Below are 21,785 nucleotides of genomic sequence, written 5' to 3' on the forward strand. Positions count from 1 at the left end.
GCAGTTATCTATGAAGGAATGGCACTAGGGGAGTTTTTGGGGTGACGGAACTGTGGGGGTGGACACACCATTCTCTGCATTTGTCAAAGACTGCCATAGAGTGAGCTGTCAACCGTGAAGTGAACTTTATGGGATGTAAACAGAAGCATAATCAGCCAGGATGTGAGAAGAATCCAAGATAAATGCAAGCTGAGATAGATGACCTAACTGAAGTACAAGTGAACCACACAGCCACTCAGTAGGGATGGGAAGAAAGGTCCCACCCTAGGTGACCTTCGCAAAGAGGGCTCTGACCAGGTGAGGTAAAGGCTAAAGACAAAAAGAACTGCACACAAACACTGCACTGTAACTTAAATCTGTCTTTCTCGGGTGGGTTAGGATTTCGGGAACTGGCTCACCGATTAACACTAGAGTTGAACAAATACGTAAACGCATTGTAGATGAGGACCGGGTTCCTCATTGTGGGTGAAAGAAAAAGAAGGAAATAGAAAATGCTAGAGTCAACTTTGTGGTGCTGGCCTGGAATCGGAAACGTGTATGGACTTGTGCTTCATTCATGTATATGGCATAACATGTATGTGCGCGCGCACGTGTGTGTGTGTGTATTCACACACACAGATACAGAAATAGTGCCTAAGTAGGAGTTAGCACATGTACATATACTTCCTAGCGCTATCCACTGAGAGGGCTCAGAAGCAGTGACAGGTCAGTAGCAATGAACACACCATCCAGCGAGATCTTGGTTTCTAAATACCATTCTCCGGTAAAGAGAACCAGAGGCCTTGAAGAAATGGTTGATTTTGGGGTTGAAACATCTTGGGGTGCTAGAAAATCAGGAACTTCTTAAAGAAAAAAAACAACAAAACATGGGGCAGGTTGAAAGGGCACAGGAAGAGCCCTCAAAGAGCTCTCGATGGCCCGTTTTATTGAGCTACACACAAGAAAACACCGTAAAAGATTATAACCCAAAGAATACAATACATATCTTTGAGTCCATAGTGATATAACTGAATAAAAGGCTGAGGGGACAAATGGAGACATGGTAACTTCTCCCTGCAGAAAAATTCTAATTAATAAATTAGAATGCCCTAGTAATCCCCTCGGCAAGATCCACTAATGTAGAAACAGGACATCTACATATTCTCAAAGCATCTCCCATAAGCGTTTAACAGTGACAACAGGCAGTAAGTTAACAGTAGAGAGTCCTGGTTAACATGACCAACAATACGTACTGACGTAATGTACCTCCTGATATCGAACACTAACAAAAGTACAGTCACCCTACGGCACCTTCCTAATACTGCCAACCCCAATCCCATCGAGAGCGTACATCAGAAAACCCTGAATTGAGGACGTTCTACAAAATAACCGATCAGTATTCCCTATAAACATCTAGGTCACAGAAGACAACAGCGACAGGGGAACACATTGGCAGAGTCTAAAGAGGCATGGGCCACGAAGTGCAGTGTGGGATTCTGAAGGAGACCCCGGGGCAAGAAAAGGACAACGGTGGCAAAACCGGTGAAATTCAAGTCAGTTCTGTCCTTTAGTCAGTAACGCGGAGCTGGAGTTAGTCTCTTAGGGTTGGCAAATGTCCTGCGTTATGTAGACACCGACACAAGGAGAGGCTGGGTGAGGAGCTCACGGGAACTCTCTACACTCGTTTGCGGCAGCTTTTCTGTGAGACTAAAATAATCTTTTGGAAAACTGCGTGAAACAAACAATTTGTCAGTACTCCAGGGTCTTGTCCTTACTCTATCGACACGAATATTCCATCTCATTCAGATAGGCTTGCATGAAATCCACCTCCCTGCTGTTCTTACAGTCATAAAGACTTCTCTTTCTGCGAAGCAATTTTTTTCTTTCCTATTGTTTAATAAGAAACTATGAATTCTTGAGACCAAAGCCAACACTTCTCTTGGTCAATTTAAAAGCACAGGGGATTTCTCCAAAATATACCAGGATCTACATACACATGTTAAATTTTTAGCACCTGAACCTGTTCCTACCTTGTATCTTGCACCTATTTTTACATCTCTTGGTTCGTTGTGCATAAGGGGACTGAATGGCTCTACTCTGGGTCTGGCCACCGAGACTCTAGCAGAATCTAGCTTAGCACGTCACATAGCTCAATCCTATTTGATCATAACTAAAACAAGGACTAGTTAAGGATGTGACATTTCCTCAGATAATAATTTTAAAAACTGTGAAATGCAGTTAATTATTTTCAAGTGTCAAGCCCACAGCTCACAAGCGTCAGGGCCGAGATTCAAACCCAGGTTATGTTTGGCTCCTGAGTCTGTGCTAAACATCCCCCATTCCAATGTCATATTTTAAAAATCTAACTACAGAGTGATACGAAAGGTCAACAATAAATTACAGAAATGCAGCTAGCTTATGAATATGCATGAGTTGAAATGTTTATAGGTATACACATTAGAATCTTTGATTATGAATAGGAGAACATACAAAATGCAATCCCCGAGAAGAATGTAAACTAGTAATTTAACCTTTTATATTTCACCACAAATACACTGCAATTTATATACAGGTACAGATTTTCAGTGTATGCAATTTATGTGAGAGATTTAAAAAAAAAAAAACAACAAAAACCATACACTGTTTAAGGAGAAGGGGGTAAAACTATGTGGCTCCATTTTAATTTGATTTCGCCTCGATCACACCAAGTTTCAGACCAAAGTTGGAGGTATGATGGGTAGGAAGACACACAGAGTGGTTTTTCGGGACCTTCCTTTCTCCCTGGACAGAGCCACAGGCCTACAGCTTGGGAGGACTTAAGGGCTGGGATTCCTTTCTGCAGATTTCCTTCGCCAAGACAAGGAGAGAGTAATGTTTACCTCCCTGCATGCACTGTGTCTTCAAACTCCTGAAGGGGGAGACCACTGTCCCTGTTTGGAAACCTGAAAATGAATTCTGGATCATTACATACTTGTTAAACAGGGTTGATACTCTAGGGTGACAGAGAAAAGATAGACCGGAGAGCTTAAATGAATGGAAGACGATGGCATCCTTTTAAATATCCGTAGCACCGACGTAGAGCCCACCCACTCACATGAACACGAATTTGTTTATTTGTGCTAATAAAAGTCCTTTCATGTAACCCCGCGGTCCCCTTAGCCCCGCTCCTACCCCCAAAGACGATGATTGCTACTGCCTCAGAAATTAGGCTGACAGAAGACAAAGAAGGGAAAAGTGACTTGTCTGTGATCACAAGCCAGCGGGGACGAGAACACAGACTTGTTAACCACTCCCCAAACTTAACCATTTAGGACTCTGCGGTATTGCTCGTTTTGCTGTAGCAGGTTACACAGTGTAGTAACTACTACGCCAGACCACGCCGAGCACCTGTTACATCAGAAGCCGGTAAACTACGGCTGCTGGGCTGGCCACATGCAACTTGCTGCCTGTTCGGGTCAATCAAGTTTCACCGATGCACAGCAGGCCTGCTGGTTTACAAACCGCCTAAGGCAGCTTTTGGCCACAACCACAAGCGTTAGTAGTCACGGCAGGGACCGTATGACCCACAGAACCTAAAAATATTCACTATCCGGCCCTTTCCAGAAAAAAATTTGCCCACGTCTATATTCTGCTGTCATGTTTAAATCTAACAACCACCTCATAGCAGCACCGATGATCAAATTCATCCTAGTTCAGTGATTTCTATACGGCTCGGGCGCATCAGAGTGGAAATCTGGAACCAGGTTTCCATGTATCTAGGAGTCCTGTCCTTACGCCAATAAGATGTACTGACTTTGCATTATTCTTGCAACCGTTCCCTTCGTGGTGTGGACAATACAGAGTATAATATTCCAGGAGCGTCAAGGCTGGAGCGTCTGACCCCTCTGCATCACCCGGGGACCCCGGAACAGATACAAAAAAAAAACCATACTTGTTCCCAAACTCATAAATGCGTGGCCCTTAAGACTTCTATTACTTCCTATTTTTCCAATACTCAGTAAAATTTTATGCAAGTGTAAAATTAACTTTATTTTCTGTGAATTTAAATTCACGAGGGGAAGAAGAGGTATTCGGTGCAGCGACCTTGCTCTTCCAGAGTAAATGTTTCGAACAATTTCCCTAGACATGTATTTCAAAACCCGGCGCGGGCTGGATGAAGGGTACCCCGCCCTCCCATCCTTGCCAGACAGTGACACCTGCTGGAAGGTGCTCAGACTCACGAGAGGTCAGCACCACCCCGTCCGGGATCCACACTCTCCTGCTGTCATCTGTCTGTTTTTGTTCTTCTCACATGTTTAGAAATATTACTTGGAGATCCAGACAAACAGCCGCGAAAACTGGGGAAAATTTCCCTGAAAGCCCGCGACTACTGCAGTAATAAACTTTTGTGTTATTTTTGGATGTTTTTAAAAAGATGAAAACATCATTAAGCATGTAATGGGCCAGAGTTTAACGTTTTACTTTAGGAAGTACACCGAAAGACTCTGATCTGTGTCGTTTGTTAATGACATTAAGACTTATTTATCTTAAATATAAATCTTAAGAGCTCTTATGGTTTCACATCGTACACGGAAATTTTTCTTAGGAGTACTAGTGTTTTCCAACAAAATCCCAGTGACAAAAACATACTGTGCGGGTTTCATGTAGACAGGATTTCATTTAGAGACACACACTTCAATTTATTTTAAGGGTAAATGTGCTACAGGTTTTAAATCCTGCGAGCTAACATCGTTTTCTTACACACATTATCCTCTACCTCACCCCCAGCGAGAATCACTTTTGCAGCTGCATTTTGCCACGCTGAATGGCTCTCCCAGTTTGGCAGCTGAGGGCACATATTAACATTCCTAGCACTGAGGTCCGGCATTCTGTTGACAAAAACATTCTTTGGATCAAGGCATGAAAGCAAATAGCCAGCAGCGCGTTTTTTGACATAAAAGGTGAAAACGAAAAAGTATTCGCTAATACCCCAAGAACACAGGGACCAAATTCCTGAGACAGTGTAATTTTGCACGACAAGACGAATAGGAGGGCCACGTGCAGCTGGCTGGAGGGATGAGACTTTTCGTGAGCACATACTATAATTACAGCTCGAGTTGCTGGTTTTAAGCTAAACAGAAACTTCTTCACAATGCCAAATGCCCGTATTTTATTTCCTTTTAATTAAAAAAATCTACTTTTTTAAATATTTATTTTTGAAAGAGAGAGAGAGAGAGAGAGAGAGAGAGAGAGGGAGAGGGAGGGAGGGAGACGCAGAATCGTGAAGCAGGCTCCAGGCTCTGAGTTGTCAGCACAGAGCCGGATGAGGGGCTCGAACTCAGGAACCATGAGATCATGACCTGAGCTGAAATCAGAGGTTTAACTGCCTGAGCCACCCAGGCACCCCATGGCAAATGTCCTTATTTTAATGGTACGCTTAGAACAATTTGTAATTCCTCCTGCTTCATTCAAAATAAATGTTTCCAAGCATCTGTCCATTTACTCCACTTGGACATCAGCACAAGAATTACAGGCTAAAATGGGCAGCCATGCAGCCTGCTGTTACTAAGAGTAGTAAGGAATTTAAAATATCCAGGGTCTTCAGTCCTTCGTCCACCATCATTTTCACATTGATCCTCAGTAAGTGCTCTTTATCACCCAGCAAGCATGCACGTGACCCCAATGAAGGACATTCCCAGTATCATGTTGGTGGGCACAGAAGAGAACAGGTTTAGGATAATTAAAAAAAAAAAAAAAAAAGATTGACGATAATACCAGGAAAAGAAACACCGAGGTTAAGGAGAAATAAACCCAGAGGAAACCTTTGGTGAAACTAGACAAAACGAGGCAGACATCCAGAAATAACTATACATATAGCATAGGAAGCCTTGGACTTTTCCCAGAAAGCCCTAAGCTAGCCAAGACATTACCAAATGGTAATAATGGTTAAGAAATAAATACTCGGGGTCGCCTGGGTGGCTCAATCGGTTGAGTGTCCGACTTCAGCTCAGGTCATGATCTCACGGTTCGTGAGTTCGAGCCCCACATTGGGCTCACTTCTGTCAGCCCACAGCCTGCTTTGGATCCTTTGTCCTGTGTCCCTATCCCCCTCCCCTGCCTGTTCTCACGCTCTCTCTCTCTCTAAAAAAAAAAAAAACAAAAACAAAAACAAAAAAACAACAACAACAACCAAAAAAACCCACAAAAAACAAACAAAAAGAAAGAAATATTCTGGTGACATACTCTAGTAATTCCTGCCTTTCTGAGCCTTTGCTACATTTTGTTGAACAAATGGAAGCTCAGAGAGGATAGTTCTTGGTAGCAATCACATGTGTGCTACAGAAAAGATCTATTTAAATGGCCAAACCCCTAAATTTTTCCTGTAAACCTAAATACACTGTTCTCAGGATAGGGTTTTGGGTGCTATTCTGGCAAAGTCTGGCATTTAGAATCCGGTCTCCCTAATAACATCATTGTGGGTTACTTTTTCCTTTAAAAAGATTGACTCCCATCTCTCAGAGGTCTGAGGTGATCAAGGTTTAAAGATATGCTGTACGTTATTACATGTCCTGTTAGCATGGGCAGTCTGTCCGCGATGGTCGTGAAGGTAAGCCCCCTTCCTACGGCACCGTAGGACCCCACTGCCCATGCCGCTCCTACACTGTTAAACCAGGAAATCTGTCACGTGGCTATCAAAACTCCGTAGGAATTTAAACCAGTACCCGGAGAAGACAACGTCACAAATTTTCATGCTGATCGAGCCTTGACATTTTAGAGGAATGGGTTCGGTTCCCAAAAGACAAGGGGCTCCTGAATCTCACTTAGTTTTCTTGAATCACTATTCTCTTTAGTAGGCATCTACAACCTGTCAGCGTAATTAGTGACCAATGTCAACTGCGTTTAGGAAGAGCCAGGTGCTGCTTAAAGGACAGTCAACTGGTTGAGTTTACTTAGTTATTTCTGACTTCCACTTTTCACCTGGCTGGACTAGCTGGCTCCCGACAACTTGAGGCTGTGTCGGCATGAAAGGCATCTGCGAAGCCACCGTAACCACTACCTTTCTGAAGTACAGGTAAGGAAGCTAACTGTGCTAAGAGCTGTGCACCTCTCTGCCAGCCAAGCCCTTCGCACTTTCCTGAATGTTTACTGTAGACACACGGCAGCTGGAATCCCAGTGTGGTTTCTGATAGTGTGCGTGCACAGGATTAATACTGGATTTATGTTAGATTACAAATATGAGAAACGATATCAAGACCCCAGGGTGCCACAGAAGCATTTGAGAAAGCTGTTCACCACTGAAGAACAAAGACAGCAGGTTTGCTCGTTTTCATCACTGGGGCCATGAAGACGGAGAATATGCTCTCAGGCAGGAATGTCGAGATGGGCAGGGGATCCTAGGTGGCATCTAAAGTCGCAGAAGGAACCACTGCCATGCATCTGATCCCTACGAGGGGGAGGCTGCCCTTGTGGCCAGGGTGATGGGCAACCCCAGCGGGTAAGGAGGGTGCAGAGAAGCGAACCTCGGATGGAAGATCACTTGACACTGACCAGCCTCAGACCCCCAAGCTCCGGTCTACCAGCAGATGTACGTTTCAAAATTTAAAACTGCAGGGGCGCCTGGGTGGCGCAGTCGGTTAAGCGTCCGACTTCAGCCAGGTCACGATCTCGCGGTCTGTGAGTTCGAGCCCCGCGTCAGGCTCTGGGCTGATGGCTCGGAGCCTGGAGCCTGTTTCCGATTCTGTGTCTCCCTCTCTCTCTGCCCCTCCCCCGTTCATGCTCTGTCTCTCTCTGTCCCAAAAATAAATAAAAAACGTTGAAAAAAAAAATTAAAAAAACAAAACAAAACAAAACAAAACAAAACAAAATTTAAAACTGCAATACCTGAAAGCATTGACTCTTCTTCCTAAGTTTTTAAAAGGCAGCCACTTCATCTCCTACAAATGTATGCCTGGTAATTTGTATGTTTCCTCCGGAAGGGAAATTGACGGTAAAAGTGAAACACTTCATAACAAGCTGCTATGCCTTATCACATCCTTATACAGTCGATAAGGGCAGGGTTTCCAAATATACACAGAAACCTTAAAAGCGGGAACAAATCAGGCCCTTACCTTTTAGGACAGTCTATTCTGTGGGGACAATTCTATACCAGAGTGATGCTAGGTCAGAGTAGAAATTAATTCCAGGGGAAACAATGCTCCCTAATTTAATAAATGAAGAACGAGATTTCTAAGTTAGTCGTTACACATGTATACATGCAATTGGATGTCACGAGAGAGAAACCACGCCAGACTTTCCACCCAAACTTGTAAACTCCATCTACAGGGGAATAAGGGACATTGAAGAACTGAGGCACTTTCTCTATAGAAACAGCCTTCCAGAAAGAGGCTTTTGCTGTATGTTATGGTTTTATTGTTGCTGCTGAACGGGACCATCCACTTAATGAAATCATGCTTCTTTTAGTCACTATGGTCTAATTTCTCACTACAAAATAAAATCACATCATCGGTGGGGGGCGGGGGGGGGGAGAACAAAAATAAAACCAAAGCAAAACAAAAAAAGAGCTCAGCAATGAAAATTCCAGAGTCACGGATTAAAAGCCCCATTATCTTTTCTTTTGTTTCAAAAACATTTGAAAAAATAATCCAGATTGAAAGACAGGTGCATGTGGGTCTAAGGAGGCAATGGCTTTAAATGACTATAGGTGACATTAAAAAAATTAAACTTTTTAAGTCTTGGGAACACTTTACATATTATGGAATGTTTAAAAGAATAAAAATACGGGGGTGCCTGGGTGTCACAGTTGGTTAAGTGTCTGACTTGGGCTCAGGTCATGATCTCACAGTTTGTGAGTTCAAGCCTTGCGTTGGGCTTTGTGCTGACAGCTCGGTTTCGGATTCTGGAGCCTGTTTCGGATTCTGTGTCTCCCTCTGTGTCCCCCCCCCCCCACCCATTTGCACTCTGTCTCTCTCTCTCTCTCTCTCTCTCTCTCTCTCTCTCTCTCTCTCAAAAATAAATTAAAAAACAGAAGAGTGAAAGTACTAGAAAAATCATAGCAAAGAAATAATGGTTTTCGAGTGTCACAACATCAAGACATCTGTATCAACTGCCACAGCAGAGACTCTGATTCTATCTAAGGATAAGTGAGCATAGTTTGCACCTGGAGCGAGTGCGCCCTTGCGTAGTCGGACCCGTCCCTCAGCACTGGTCAGCTATGTGTCCTGTCCAACTCTCTCACATCTTGTCCCAGTTACATGCTTATCAGCACCCTACTTCGCTCTCCTAACCTCGGGGCTTTTGCCCAAACAACTCCCTCGGTCCAGAATGCTGCCCCCCGTCAGCTGCAGGTACGTCGCCGATAAAGCAACGTATGGATAGATAAGCCCCTTCCCCTACTTCCGGGACACCCTCGGTCATCTGTCTACAACCAACGAGGCATCTCTGCTCCTTCCCCAACCCCAGCCTTGGGGAGCGAGCCCTGCTGAGTCTGTGCCTCCTGAGGGCAGTGACTGTGCATGTAACAGCTGCTCGAGTGCTAAGTACATAAATGGATGTGTCAATGAGAGAATTAACTTTTCTTCTCTGGAACTACTGAAGAACAGAACAGATCTTCACCCATCTGGAATGGTGGAATCATCGGAGAACTTGAACTAACTTCTAGTCTTCTGATCCAATGACCAATAAATAACAAATTAACACATGCCGTCATCGCCTCAATGTCACCTGTGTCTGCCTAGGCCATGTCACGTAAACACTGCTTATAGTAAAGGCATTAAATACTATATTAGGGCTACCACCGGATTTGAGTGAAGGGATTTCATGGAAACTAACATGTCAAATTCTAAACATAATAATGTGGAACAATTTTCTGAGAGCTAATAGGTCATTTTCCCCTCCAGTCCTTCATTAAATCAGCAACTATTTACTACCTGTCACTTGCCAGCCACCATCCTAAGAAGCTGGAGATATGGCAGTGGGCATATTACAATCCGTGTCCTTATGATTTACTTCCTAGTTGAAAGGAACAGATAATGACACGCACGCGCGCGCGCGCGCGCACACACACACACACACACACACACACACACACCCACCCCGGGTAGGGGTAAGTGCGATAAGAGACAAAGCAGAACAGAGAGGAGCAGGAATTGCTGGCAGGAAGACAGTGAGGGTGCTTTTGGCCCAGGGGGGTCAGGAAGCCCTCCTCGACAGGGCGGCACTGGAAGAGAGCGCTGAAGGAGGTGATGAGCGAAGTCCTGCGGGATCTGGTGGAGGGCACTCCGGAGAGAGGAAATGAGCGCAGGCCCCGAGATGGGGCCTGCTGGGCTGTCTAATGAAGAGCAGGGAGGTGTGTGTGGGTGTAGCTGACTGAGCAAGGGCAGAAGACGCGGGAGTCGAGCTTGGGAGAGACAGTGTGAGGAAGGTGAGTGGGCTGGAGAGCCCCCAAGCACACAGCAGAGCAGAGCTCTGAATGAGACGGGAAACTTTTAGCGGGTTTTAAGCAAAATGATGACGTAATGAAAACAAAACACTTTGGCAGCCGTGTTGAAAGAGTCCGTAGAGAGGCTGGAGTTGGACACAGAGACCAGTCAGGGTCTCCTCCAAGTGATTTCATAGAGGCGGTGATAGCTGTGACCAGGGTTGGGCGGTAGAGGTAATGGGATCCTGAACATCTTTTGCAAAAAGAAAAAAAAAAAGCCAAAGGTTCTAGGGGTAAATTGGAGATGAAGGGTCTCAAGGATGACTTCAAGACTTTTGGTTTAGTAGCTGGAAGGATGAGAGAAGACGAGAGGGGAGGCGTGCCTCTTGGAGGTAAGGGGGGAAATCGCAAGTCTGGGGCTTGTCCGACTTGAGATGCCCATCGGATTCGCGAGTGGGGGTGGCTGGCAGCCAGATGGATGTGCCGGTTTCGGAGTGAGTGCTGGAATCGGCAGCAGATAGATGGTATTTACGGTCAGAAAACGGAATGAGGTTAACCCGGTGAGTGGGTATAGACAGAAAAGAAAAGAGATTAGCCAGCCCAGCCCCAGGGTGGGGAGGTGAGGCCAGGGAGGTGAGGAGGGGCAGCCAAGGAAATGGAAAGAGAAGAGCCAGCTGGTGCATTCTGGGGCTGTGTGCAATCAGAAAACAGGACAGCCTGCAGACAGGCAGCACCCCACTGCAGGCTTCTGGGCTTTCTCTCCTTAAAGCACAGACACCTGAGGAACTGTTAAGCAAGACCCCCCCCGGCTAACTATCATTGATTTAATAGAGCGGAACTTCTTTCCAAAGAATAATAAGACACAACCACCTTAGGAGAGTGATGAAGAAAACACAAAGATGGCAAGACTATCGCTCATCCAATCGGCCGAAATGTAAATTCCTGCAATGTAAGGTATGGTTAAGGCTGTGCACAAAAAGAAATGGCTCCAGAAACCCATTCAAAATTATCAAGCAAAATTCATTTTCTTGGTATCGACATACAAGGTGATAGATACCATTCATGCAAATTTAAAACACGAGCCAACCAACCACATACGATTCACGGATATGGAAATAAATGTACGTCACTCGAACTGAAAAGAGAACCCCTTAGTTCAGTTGGCGTCCGCCTCTGGGAGGGAGAGTGACCGGGAAAGGTGACCTGATGTGTAATGACGTGTTTCGCTGTTTTTGTTTTCCAAAAACACACTGCATTTATGAAAAAGACTTGAAGCAAATAAGAGAAAATATAATAATCAACTCTGGCGTGAATACATGAATACAGGTAATAAAACTCTTTGTAATCTTTTTGTATTTAGAAAAAAATCAAAATATTGCTTTTTGAAAGCACAATAGAGTGAAAGGAAAACAAGACCACTGGTTTCAAACAACAAATTTTTACTACATTTACACCTACATTCCAAGCCCATAATAAAGCGAAGGAAGAAGAGATTTGTTGGCATACTCATTAGGAACCGTTAGGTCTCCAGAATGGCACGACACTTGGCAAAATCCACCTACGTGCCAATATTGAACCTACTATTCAATAAAAGCGGTGAAAAAACAAAATACACTACCCATAATCACAGTAATTAAAAAAATGTAGCTAAGAGAAAAACAAGTAAAATACCTAGCTTTAGCAGAGGATCTCCTCTGAATATGGAATTAGAATATCAAGTTTTGAGTTATAACCTGAACCCTGCTTCATGTGCTTTTGGAACAAGCTGCGGAATAGAAAAATGAATGAATAGATGTGTAAGTCGGTCTGTCAGCCAATCTAAACAATACATGATAATTCATGGAAACCACACTTGATTGTCCTATGCAAATTCAGAATATAAACACTCCCTTCCTTTAACTGTAGAGGCTCTTTCACTTACTTTTTATAAGACAGAGAGATCTTCCTCAAGAAGTAAAACCTGTAAATGAGCATATATTGTGATAATACTTCCTGTGTGTCCGTGTTTTTCAGACAGTAGTATTTCCCATTTCTGCCTCGTACCTTTCCTAGTCAGTGGGTAATAATAAACTTGCCGAAACTCTTATTCATTCTTCCCGGTTTTCTACTTCTGAATGACTCGGTAGAATAGCAATACAGCAAATAATAAGAAGGCAAATTAATAATAAAGCAAATAAAAAAATTTATTCCCTTCATGATGATAGGTCACTCACTGCATGATTACTAACAGCAGAAAACAAACCAACTGTCTATATTAGAAGTGAATTGTAATTAATTCTATCAACTGTGTCAGCGTCTTTGTTTCAAGACACGGACGTAGAATTCAATTTCTGGCAATTCAACAATCGGCTTTTAACAAATAAGTTCCTAAGAAAAGTGACATGTACATTAATGTGATATGCACTTTTAAATCCTGATCTGGCCACCCCTAACATGCATCAAAGCAACAAGGTGTCTAAAACACTTAAAAAACTCCTTATTGTCCTAAATACGTTACGATTATCTTTTTTCTTCTATCAAGAATGCATCAGTTTATTCCCCAAAAGGAGTTAAAGGCAATCCTTTCCATGTGCTTAAAATACTGAATCATGTCAGCTGTACCACTTAAGACGTGAGTCACTTCCTCTGCATATTTAGAAATAAGTTCAGGCTCATTCATTTAGTGTGCTATCGGTTGTTAGGTGGAATTAAAAGCGTTTGACTTTTTACCTATATTTACCATGGTGTGCTCACCATTTACTCTTTGGAAATATTCTACGTATCAAACTAATGCGTGTTAACTAAGATATGGCAAGCAGGTAAATGTCTAATTTAGGGCACTTTTCAAAAACAGAAAGTTTCTTTTTTAAAGAAAACTTATCTCTTTGATAAATTCTTGGCCTATGTAAAAAGTCTCACGAAAGAAGAATTCTACTTTCTAATTAGAACAGAAGAATGGGTTTATTTTCCCTCAAAATTGGTCAGAGATAAACACTTAGATTTGTTAACACCGTTATGAAAACCCCCAGCCAACGTTTTCAAAATGACAAACATTTTGGGGAAGCACACAAGTGTTTTACTGCACAAACATTCCCAGAGCGGCTGCTACATGCAAGGCCCTGCATTAAGGGCTGCGGGTGCAGCTAGGATCACTCCGTCATCAGTTCTGCTCATGATCTGCTTAAGAGTCTCCGCGAGGAGGAAAGGTCGGCATGTAAATAATCCAAAAATGAGGCAGAAAGAGATTCAATGCTTTCAGAGAGCAAACTCGGAAATACTACAGGAGCTGAGAGAAGAGAAAAATGGTTTCCCACAGTGTGGGAAGGGAAAATCAGAGAAGGCTTCATGGCAGCGGTGGATCGGAGGTAGACCTTGAAGGAAAGTACGATTTTGTCCGATGTGCACTGGGAGCCACGTTTTGCGTGGGGATTGAGGGCGGGGTTTTGAGGGAGGGCTGTACAGGCAGAGAGCCAGATCAATGTCACGTAAGCAGGAAATTTAAGCATTAGGGTAGGTGAAAGAAAGAAAGGAGAAAGAAGGGCGGTAAGGCAGGCGGACACCAGATCATAAAGGATTTGGGGGATGCGAGCTCATCATTTATTCAGTCGGCAAATGGAAACCAATGGAAGACTTGCAACAGAGTAGTATGACCAGACGCAGGCTTCACGAAGATTAATTTAACATCCGTGGGAATGGATGGACGGGAAGGAAGACAAATTAATGATGGGGAAACTGAGCAGGAGTCTGTTGTATAGTGTAAATAAACAGTAACGAAAATAGGAACTAAGCAGTATCAGTGGGAATGGAAAGAAGAACATGGACGCAAAAAAAAAAAAAAAAGTACATCGTAAATAGCATTTATGAAAAATATGGAATAAAGCCTTACCTGATTCTTCTGTATCTTGTTCATCTATTAAACCTACTGAGACGCCTAAATCCACACATTTCTTGCTATGTGTCTTGGACTTCATGTGTTTTGTCAGATTTCCTTAAGGGAAAAGAATGTTTACTAAGCTTACGCAGTAGTATTTTGCTGCTGCATTTGTCAACACTGGCAAATTCCATTCCTACTTCAAATGAAAGCACAGACTGTGGTTATACAGTTCCAAGACTCAAATTTGGACAAAAGAAAATACTGGTATCTGTATGTTGTAATAACCTTGTTACTTACTACTAACAACTTCTCTTTTCAATTCTGCCTCTTCTACTTGGATAATGTCTACTTTTGCCTTTGGTCTCTATTCTGTCGTCCTTATTTATTTTTTTAAAACATTTTAAACATCCTCAATTTAAAGTCCCTTTTGGATTGCACTAAGATGTGTAGTTCCTGGCGTCCAAATTCTCCACCACTGTGCCTGCCGGATCTCCCTCATGGTACTTTGTTTCCCTGCATGCCTTTTAGTTTTTATCGTAAGCTTATCTTTAGCAAGACTGTTTTCCATGGAGCCTTAAATACCCTGAGTTGCAGAAACATCTCTGTGGGTCAGTTTTCCAACTGCTTCTACTCGGGGCTGAAGGTTTCAGACCTCTGATTCTAGACCAGTTCTTTCTTTCTTTCTTTTTGCATGGCATAGGTATGGGATTTTGCTCTTCAGCAGAAATGTTTTTCCCACATGGTCCAAAGTCACTGGACTGGAGGGCCAGGCTTATTTCAGAGGCCTCGGACTCTATTCCAGTATTAACATTAAAATCCTTGAGCTGTGGGCATATACCTGGCTTTGCTGTGCCCATGAATTCTTGTATTTAAAATTTTATTTATTATTATTATTATTATTATTATTATTATTATTTTAAGTGTCTATTCACTATACTAGCATGGAATTTCTTTTTTATTTCTGTTACCTGGGAATTTGCCTTTTTTAAATTTCAAGCTTGACTATCTATTAAAAACTACATTTGTTATATCATAAACAGCATTTCTGTTATTTGGAACAGGAGACAATTTCCTGTGTTAATTTCACTTCACCATATTGACTAGACGTCTCATAACAGTATCTCTAAAGATGTGTTTCCTTTGGGGGCTAATGTAGCTAAGTATTATCAGGTTAACTGGGACCCACTGGGAATGTCCGTCCCAAGTGATCATGAATGCATGGGAAGAGCTCAGATTCTAAGGATGCCAAGCAGTTTGAGTGCAGAACGCCACACACACAAAACATCGCCAACAAGGGAAGGTCCCCTCTTTTGAGAAAACAAAATCCAGATACTTAGCTTGGTGAGCAGGGGCGAATTAGTATTTGAGAATAAGCCTTGAGTTAAAGATGTCTGAAATCTTGGTCTTAACTTTGGGCTTGCAGTAGCTGAAGGGCCTGCGAAACTGCTGTATTGATAGAGCCTCAGTACCACTAAAACTTCCCTAAGTACTTGGAACTGGTCACACTGTTCAAGCCACTTCTTGCACTTCACAGCATGCAGCACCTCAGAGCTTAGTGCTTAAAGGGCTCAAGGGTGACAGGGTACCTGGACTAGATGATATCTAAGACCCAGCAAACCCTGACTTCTGTAATTCCGGAGATGACACCTGGCTTAAATGGCTTGGCCATGTCTGATATTTACTTGAAATACACTTAAAACAAACAAACAAACAAACGACACATGAAGTAAATATGGCAAAATGTTAACAATCAGTAAAAGGTGGACTGGTTGGCAGACTGGTGTTCATGATACAAATCTCTACTTTCCCGTAGGCTTCAAAATGTTCATATTAAAAAGTTGTAAAAAAAAGATGCTTTGGCCATCTCAATGTGGCTTAAATTTCCATTTACAAGCCAAAGCACTTCCTAATACAATAACAAATATTACAAACCAAATTACTTTACCGAAAGTGCTTTCGTTCCCTACGTGAACAGTCACGGAAGGTTATTTGCTTCTTAGAGACGTTAATGGATAATTGTAACCAGACAAATTTGGGACTATAAGCTTTTAATAAGCGTATCTTCTCATAATTCGAGCTATTACTTACTACTAACCTACTTCTTAAATAAGTTAAAATAAACATGATAATTTGCATTTTAACATGCAAAATAGATGCATATATCCCTTAGCAATGCCATAAACTCTGTGCATCAACATAATAAGTAAATTTTTTAACAGACTTAAGAAACATTAGTCTAAATCCTCTGGAAAGCATGTGGGGTTTTGTTTCTGGGCTCCTACAGCTACACAGAGAGTCTAGCTTTTTGTGATATAAATGGTAGTAAATCCTGCAGGGGTGCAAGCTCACTGTGTCTTTTCTGCTGACTGACCTTTAAAGCAGAACAGTGAAAACAAATCAATTACAATTCTTTTGGAAGTGTACTCATCAGATAAATTAAGGGGACAAATGACAAAGTAGAGATTTATAGGCACGAGGCATCAGAAGCATCAATTTCTAGCACTGCAGACTGTTTAGCTGGCCGCAGCGTGCTCTGTCTCGGTACCCATATTTATGTGGCATGCCATTACATCACTGTTTTTCTGTTCCTATCCAGACACATCCAGTGGGGAGTAGAGTTGCGCTGGCTAGGACGACAGAGTAAATCAAGGAGGACAACATCTGCAGCCTCACCTAAAAACGAGTCTACTAGTATTCAGCTGCATTTAAACGATACTATGGAATCTGTTTTACAGATATTCACAAAAGGCAGATTTCTATGAGGAAGCTGACCCGTAAAATAAAGAACTATCACCCTGAGAAGAGGGAAATACTGAATTTCTAATATTTTCTTCACCGGTCTCCTTAGCTAGGGTCGCTTTCCTCAAATACGTATTTATCGCATAATTGCAATGGATTTTCTGACAAAACAAAACATCTAACGTAAATTCAGATCGGCAGCATATCCGAGAAGTTGGAAGACGTGAAAACTGCAAAGATCTAACGCTCACTCTTCAGGGGTCATTATGCTCTGTCCGCCTCTTGGGAAACATTTATCGAAACCTTTACGTGACGCTGTTTGGAGTTATTTCACTAAGATTACTTGGTGATTCAGAGTATTTTTCTTGGCCAAGAAGATTCATTTGGTTTTCCACACCTAAGTTTCCCTCCCTTTCTTGCCCTCATTTTATGAGTATCATTTAAGTATCCTGATTCCTTCTCTTCTTTCTATTGAGAAATACACATTTCACATTATACCTTGATCCTCTTTTATTTAGCAACATCATTCTGTACTTGGTAATCTTTTATGAGTTACATTGGCCCATTTCTGGTCTCCTGGCTGTGTACTGGAAATTCGTGGATGTTGTGTAATCACAGGATCAAAACCAGTGAAAGGGCAATAAACTGGGTTAAGAAATCATAGTACCTTCTCCTATCAAAGCCTGCACACAAGACCAGGAAAAGCATCCTGAAACCCACCCTCCATTTCCAGAACGTGAATCCACATCACAACCAGAGGACTACAGACAGTGAACCTCTCAACTGCTCATGATGTCCCAAAGCTATTCAAAAATATTCAAGGCTAGCTGAAGAACAATTCTGTTGTTATTTCTATCATTCTTGCTTCGGGTACTCCCGGCATCTAAGGAGAGCTAATGTGAATGTTTAGTTGCTATGTATCTAACTCTCCTTAAATGCCAAAAAATTCTAGCCAAATAACGTAGTAAATTTTGCTGACGAGTTGATCAATCTCTAAAACAAAAACCCTGAAGGCAGCCAATATAATCAGAAAAAAATGAATGTTCACTCAAAGGGAATAAAGTTTCTGTAAAAAAATTGTCAATTAAATATTTTTTACAGATACTACACTTTCAGACAGAGAATTTTAGGATGACATTGTTTTCTTTTAGAGAGATTCTTATTTTTAAAAGGTAGGTAGGAAATTGAAGTCTCAAGTAACAAATTTTTATGTAATGATCTGTGAGCAAGGAGCCTAATGGAGAAAGTGGGCATTATTTTTTAAGTAGTGTTCTCATTGTATGTAGCAGGGAATCTGGAGAGGGTAAAATTACCTTAACTATAATAAAGACTTGCAATTTAAATAAAAACATATAAAGCATACAGAAAGAGTACTAAATATAATTTTAATGACTAGTTCTGAGTTCTATGCACATTAAATAGGACAACAGAAGTTTTCTGAAGCTGAAATGCAATAGAATTTGGGTAAAAACCAAAAAGCATCATGGAAAAAAAAAATGGCCTTTCATGCCTAAAATTAGATAATAAGACATGAACGCAGTCATTGTAAGTTTACTATAGTTATTATTTAAACTTTCACTTCAATCCTGTAGCATAGAAAGGAGTTTCCTTATCATCATGAAAATTTCTTTTTCTTCTTCAGCTCCAAAGTATTTTTGAAATGTATTAGTCATCATGTTATGCAACTCTAATCTGGGGAGGGAAATAAAAAAGGGTAGTTGCTCCTTTTAAAATGTTATATTTATTATCTATATTGTGAAAGTATATAATTAAAAAAAAAACCTTTTTCTTCCTTTCCCTGAGAGGTCTAGAGACATAAAGAGACAAGGCTACCGTGTTGACAAGATGTTATTTCTATCAGTCTATTCAAGCTACTGCATCCTTGGTCATAGAGTGTCAAGGTGGATCTTGGCTCTACTAACTCAATGCATATCAAAAGGACCACCGAACAATGCCATTTCATACCTTTCGTCTTAAAGGAGAAGTTACAGTAAGTGCAGTGGTAGGGGCGGACATCTGTATGGGTCCGTATGTGTTTCTTTAACATACTAGGTTTCTTACAACGTATTCCACATTCTTCACAAATGTACTTTCCTCTTCCCCTGCCTCGGACATATACATACTCTTCATTTGATTTATATCTAATTTAAAGAAAAAAAATAGGGAGATTGGATACTAGGTCTTTGAGAAAATATCGATGATTAGAATTCAGCTTACAAAATACAAGAAGTCACAATGTTTACACTCAATCAATACAAATTTTATGCACATGTAAGTAACAATATTCCAGCTTTTCGCATCAACATTTAATATGCAAATAGCTAATTCTGATCAAACCACCTTACTCGATACCAGGTTTAATTTTAGAACAGAACTCCCTCTTTCTCAGCCACTGGCTCCAAAGTTTTCTTTGTTATTAAATTCAATTACAGCAACTCTAAAAGTACTGAAATTTCTCTTGGCTTCACTAGAGCTACAATCAGCTTTTACAATGTGTTTTTCTCATAACCGAAAACACAGAGACATCCAATACGCAGTGAATTTGTCTCTCTTCGAGCACATTTCCCACGGAGCTCCTTATTGTAAATCAACGTGAAACCCAGAGTTTACTCTGAAAATAGTTCTTAGCTGCCTCCTAGGACCTATGATGTTTCCTAAATATTTTCTTGATCAAAATGGATTTATTTAACATGACATCTAACATATATTTTGCCATGAAGATTCTGTTAATAAGCTGAGAAACCTTGTAACATTTATATAAAATTGGCACTGGTTAAGTCTTCATTCACATGAAAGCAAATGTACATTTAAAAAGTAAGTTTAAATGTACATTTAGAAAGTAAAATTTGTACTTGCCCTCCATCAAATATTTTAATTCTTCTTGGTTCACTTTTGATTAAGGAATTTTCTTTATCTTGCTCACTGTTAATTTCAGAGGCATCTTTATTGCTGAATTCAACTACTGTGGACTTTTGATTACCTAATGCTCTCTGAAAGGAAAAAAAAAAAAAGAGAAACTAATTTAATAAAACTGAAAACACAAACATGCTAACGTTTCACTTGGAAATTAAAACATGGCAGAGTACCGTACGCGTAGTTAACTTAATGGAATGCATTTCAAGGAAATAACATGTTTAAAGGTCATTTGCTCTCTCCCCTCCCCTATCTTTAACCTATCTGTCTGCACCACTGCGAACTGATAAACCCTATGTTGTTTTAAGATCCCACCACAGTCTCCTGACCAATCACTCACACTACACTTTATTTCTAAAAACGAGCTTTATTCTTCTGAGATGGGAAAGCGCCAGTTACCCCGTTTGGTATAATAATGTCTCCTACTCCTAAGAACGTGACCAATTCCCTGCGACGTCGGTGGACTGCAACTGTGCACTTCTGTTCAAGCAAAAGTCCGTTTGCCAACATTCTCCCCTTCTCCTATCATTTTAAACCATAATTCTGTTTCCCTGCCGTATCTTCTCAAAAGTTCCTGAATACCGATCACTGTGACATACAGGCAGGTCAGAAGTCAGGCTGTGGACTGATAATAATTAAGTGTCTGGAAAACGGTAACACACATCAACATGGCGAGCGTTGTGTGCTTCTCCTATGGAAACACTACAGTGACACCACCTCAGGATTTCACAAGCGTCCCCCTCCTCAGCCCCTACCATTCTCACATATCCTGTGGTGCCAGCAGCACAGGATCTAGTGTGGAAGGACACTCTCAGGGTGAAGTCACTTGTCCAAGGTCAAGCTTAACAGCAAAGGCTCAAACTCCAGTCCTCTGGCCAAATCCAAAGTGAGGCACAACTTTTCTGATCAAGGGGCCTCTTTGTCACAAACCCTTAAAAACCACATCCCCAAGCAGATGGCTCCACACTGAGATGACCTGATTCTAGCAAATGAGAGAGTGTGCGCCATGGTCAGAGGGCCCGCGCAGCCTCAGAAGGTGCACCCTGGGGAGCTCAGGAAGGCAGTGTGAGGAGGTAATGACACTGACCCTAGCAGACAGGAAGGCATCGGTCTCCTCTTGTCCTAGCAAACACACCAGGTGTCCCCACAATCTGGAATGCATACGCACACTACTCCTTGACTTTATACCGTTAACGCTAATCCTGCTTTTTACCTTCTTTGCAACACCAAATTCCCATTTCTCTTTGGCTCACTTTCCTACCATCGAATCTGGCTTCTGTTCACCAATTACCAACGAGCCAAATGCCCAAATCCTTGTCCCTTCCTTAGTCTTTATACGCTTGGCCACCTGTGCAGTTTATGTTGTTGACCCCTTGCTTCTCTTAGAGACCCTTCCATTTCAGCACCTTTCTTTTCCATTCTCCATTGTAAGTATGTTAACATCTGGGTTGTGAGTCAACCCAGTACCCAGGCCTCCACAGCCACCTGCCCACGTCCCCAACACTCCAGCAATATTGGGACCGCTCGGTCCAGGAACCACGTTAGTCTCCATCTTTATGTGACCTTGAGTTGACCTCTCTGTCTGAGTATCTTTCCATGAAATTTCCTCCTTGATCTATGTGATACCACTCTCTCCTGGTCCTCCTCTTTCCTTGATGAACAACCTCTCTCAGTTTCCCGTATGGACTTTCTTCATCCATTCAACCCTTTAAGTAGTGGTGAATCCCAAATCCATTCTGAGATCTTCTGTCCTTCCTCCCGCTCTGAGCAAGCTCGTTAACTACCCCCATGCACCAAGGAATCCCGACACCTTCCACCAGGAGTCCTCGCCTAGCTCCAAATCTAAGTACACATTTCCACAGGCATTTCTACCAAGGCACTTGATGCTGAAGGAGAACCACTTTT

The 21,785-nt window shown here is 41.9% G+C and overlaps 1 protein-coding gene across 6 annotated transcripts in view; it reads right to left on the reverse strand.

The window, feature by feature from the left end:
• HIVEP1 (HIVEP zinc finger 1) overlaps positions 1-21,785 on the reverse strand; it is a 148,294-nt gene that overhangs the window by 11,087 nt on the left and 115,422 nt on the right. For all 6 annotated transcript variants that reach the window (XM_042985712.1, XM_042985707.1, XM_042985710.1 and 3 more), the window contains 3 exons: positions 19,824-19,957; positions 18,933-19,108; positions 14,241-14,342 (listed from right to left, as the gene is read on the reverse strand). In XM_042985712.1, the coding sequence (XP_042841646.1) occupies positions 14,241-14,342; positions 18,933-19,108; positions 19,824-19,957 (412 nt within the window). The remainder of the gene's footprint in view (positions 1-14,240; positions 14,343-18,932; positions 19,109-19,823; positions 19,958-21,785) is intronic.

The sequence above is a fragment of the Panthera tigris genome, chromosome B2, assembly GCF_018350195.1.
Source record: "Panthera tigris isolate Pti1 chromosome B2, P.tigris_Pti1_mat1.1, whole genome shotgun sequence".
NCBI lineage: Eukaryota > Metazoa > Chordata > Mammalia > Carnivora > Felidae > Panthera > Panthera tigris.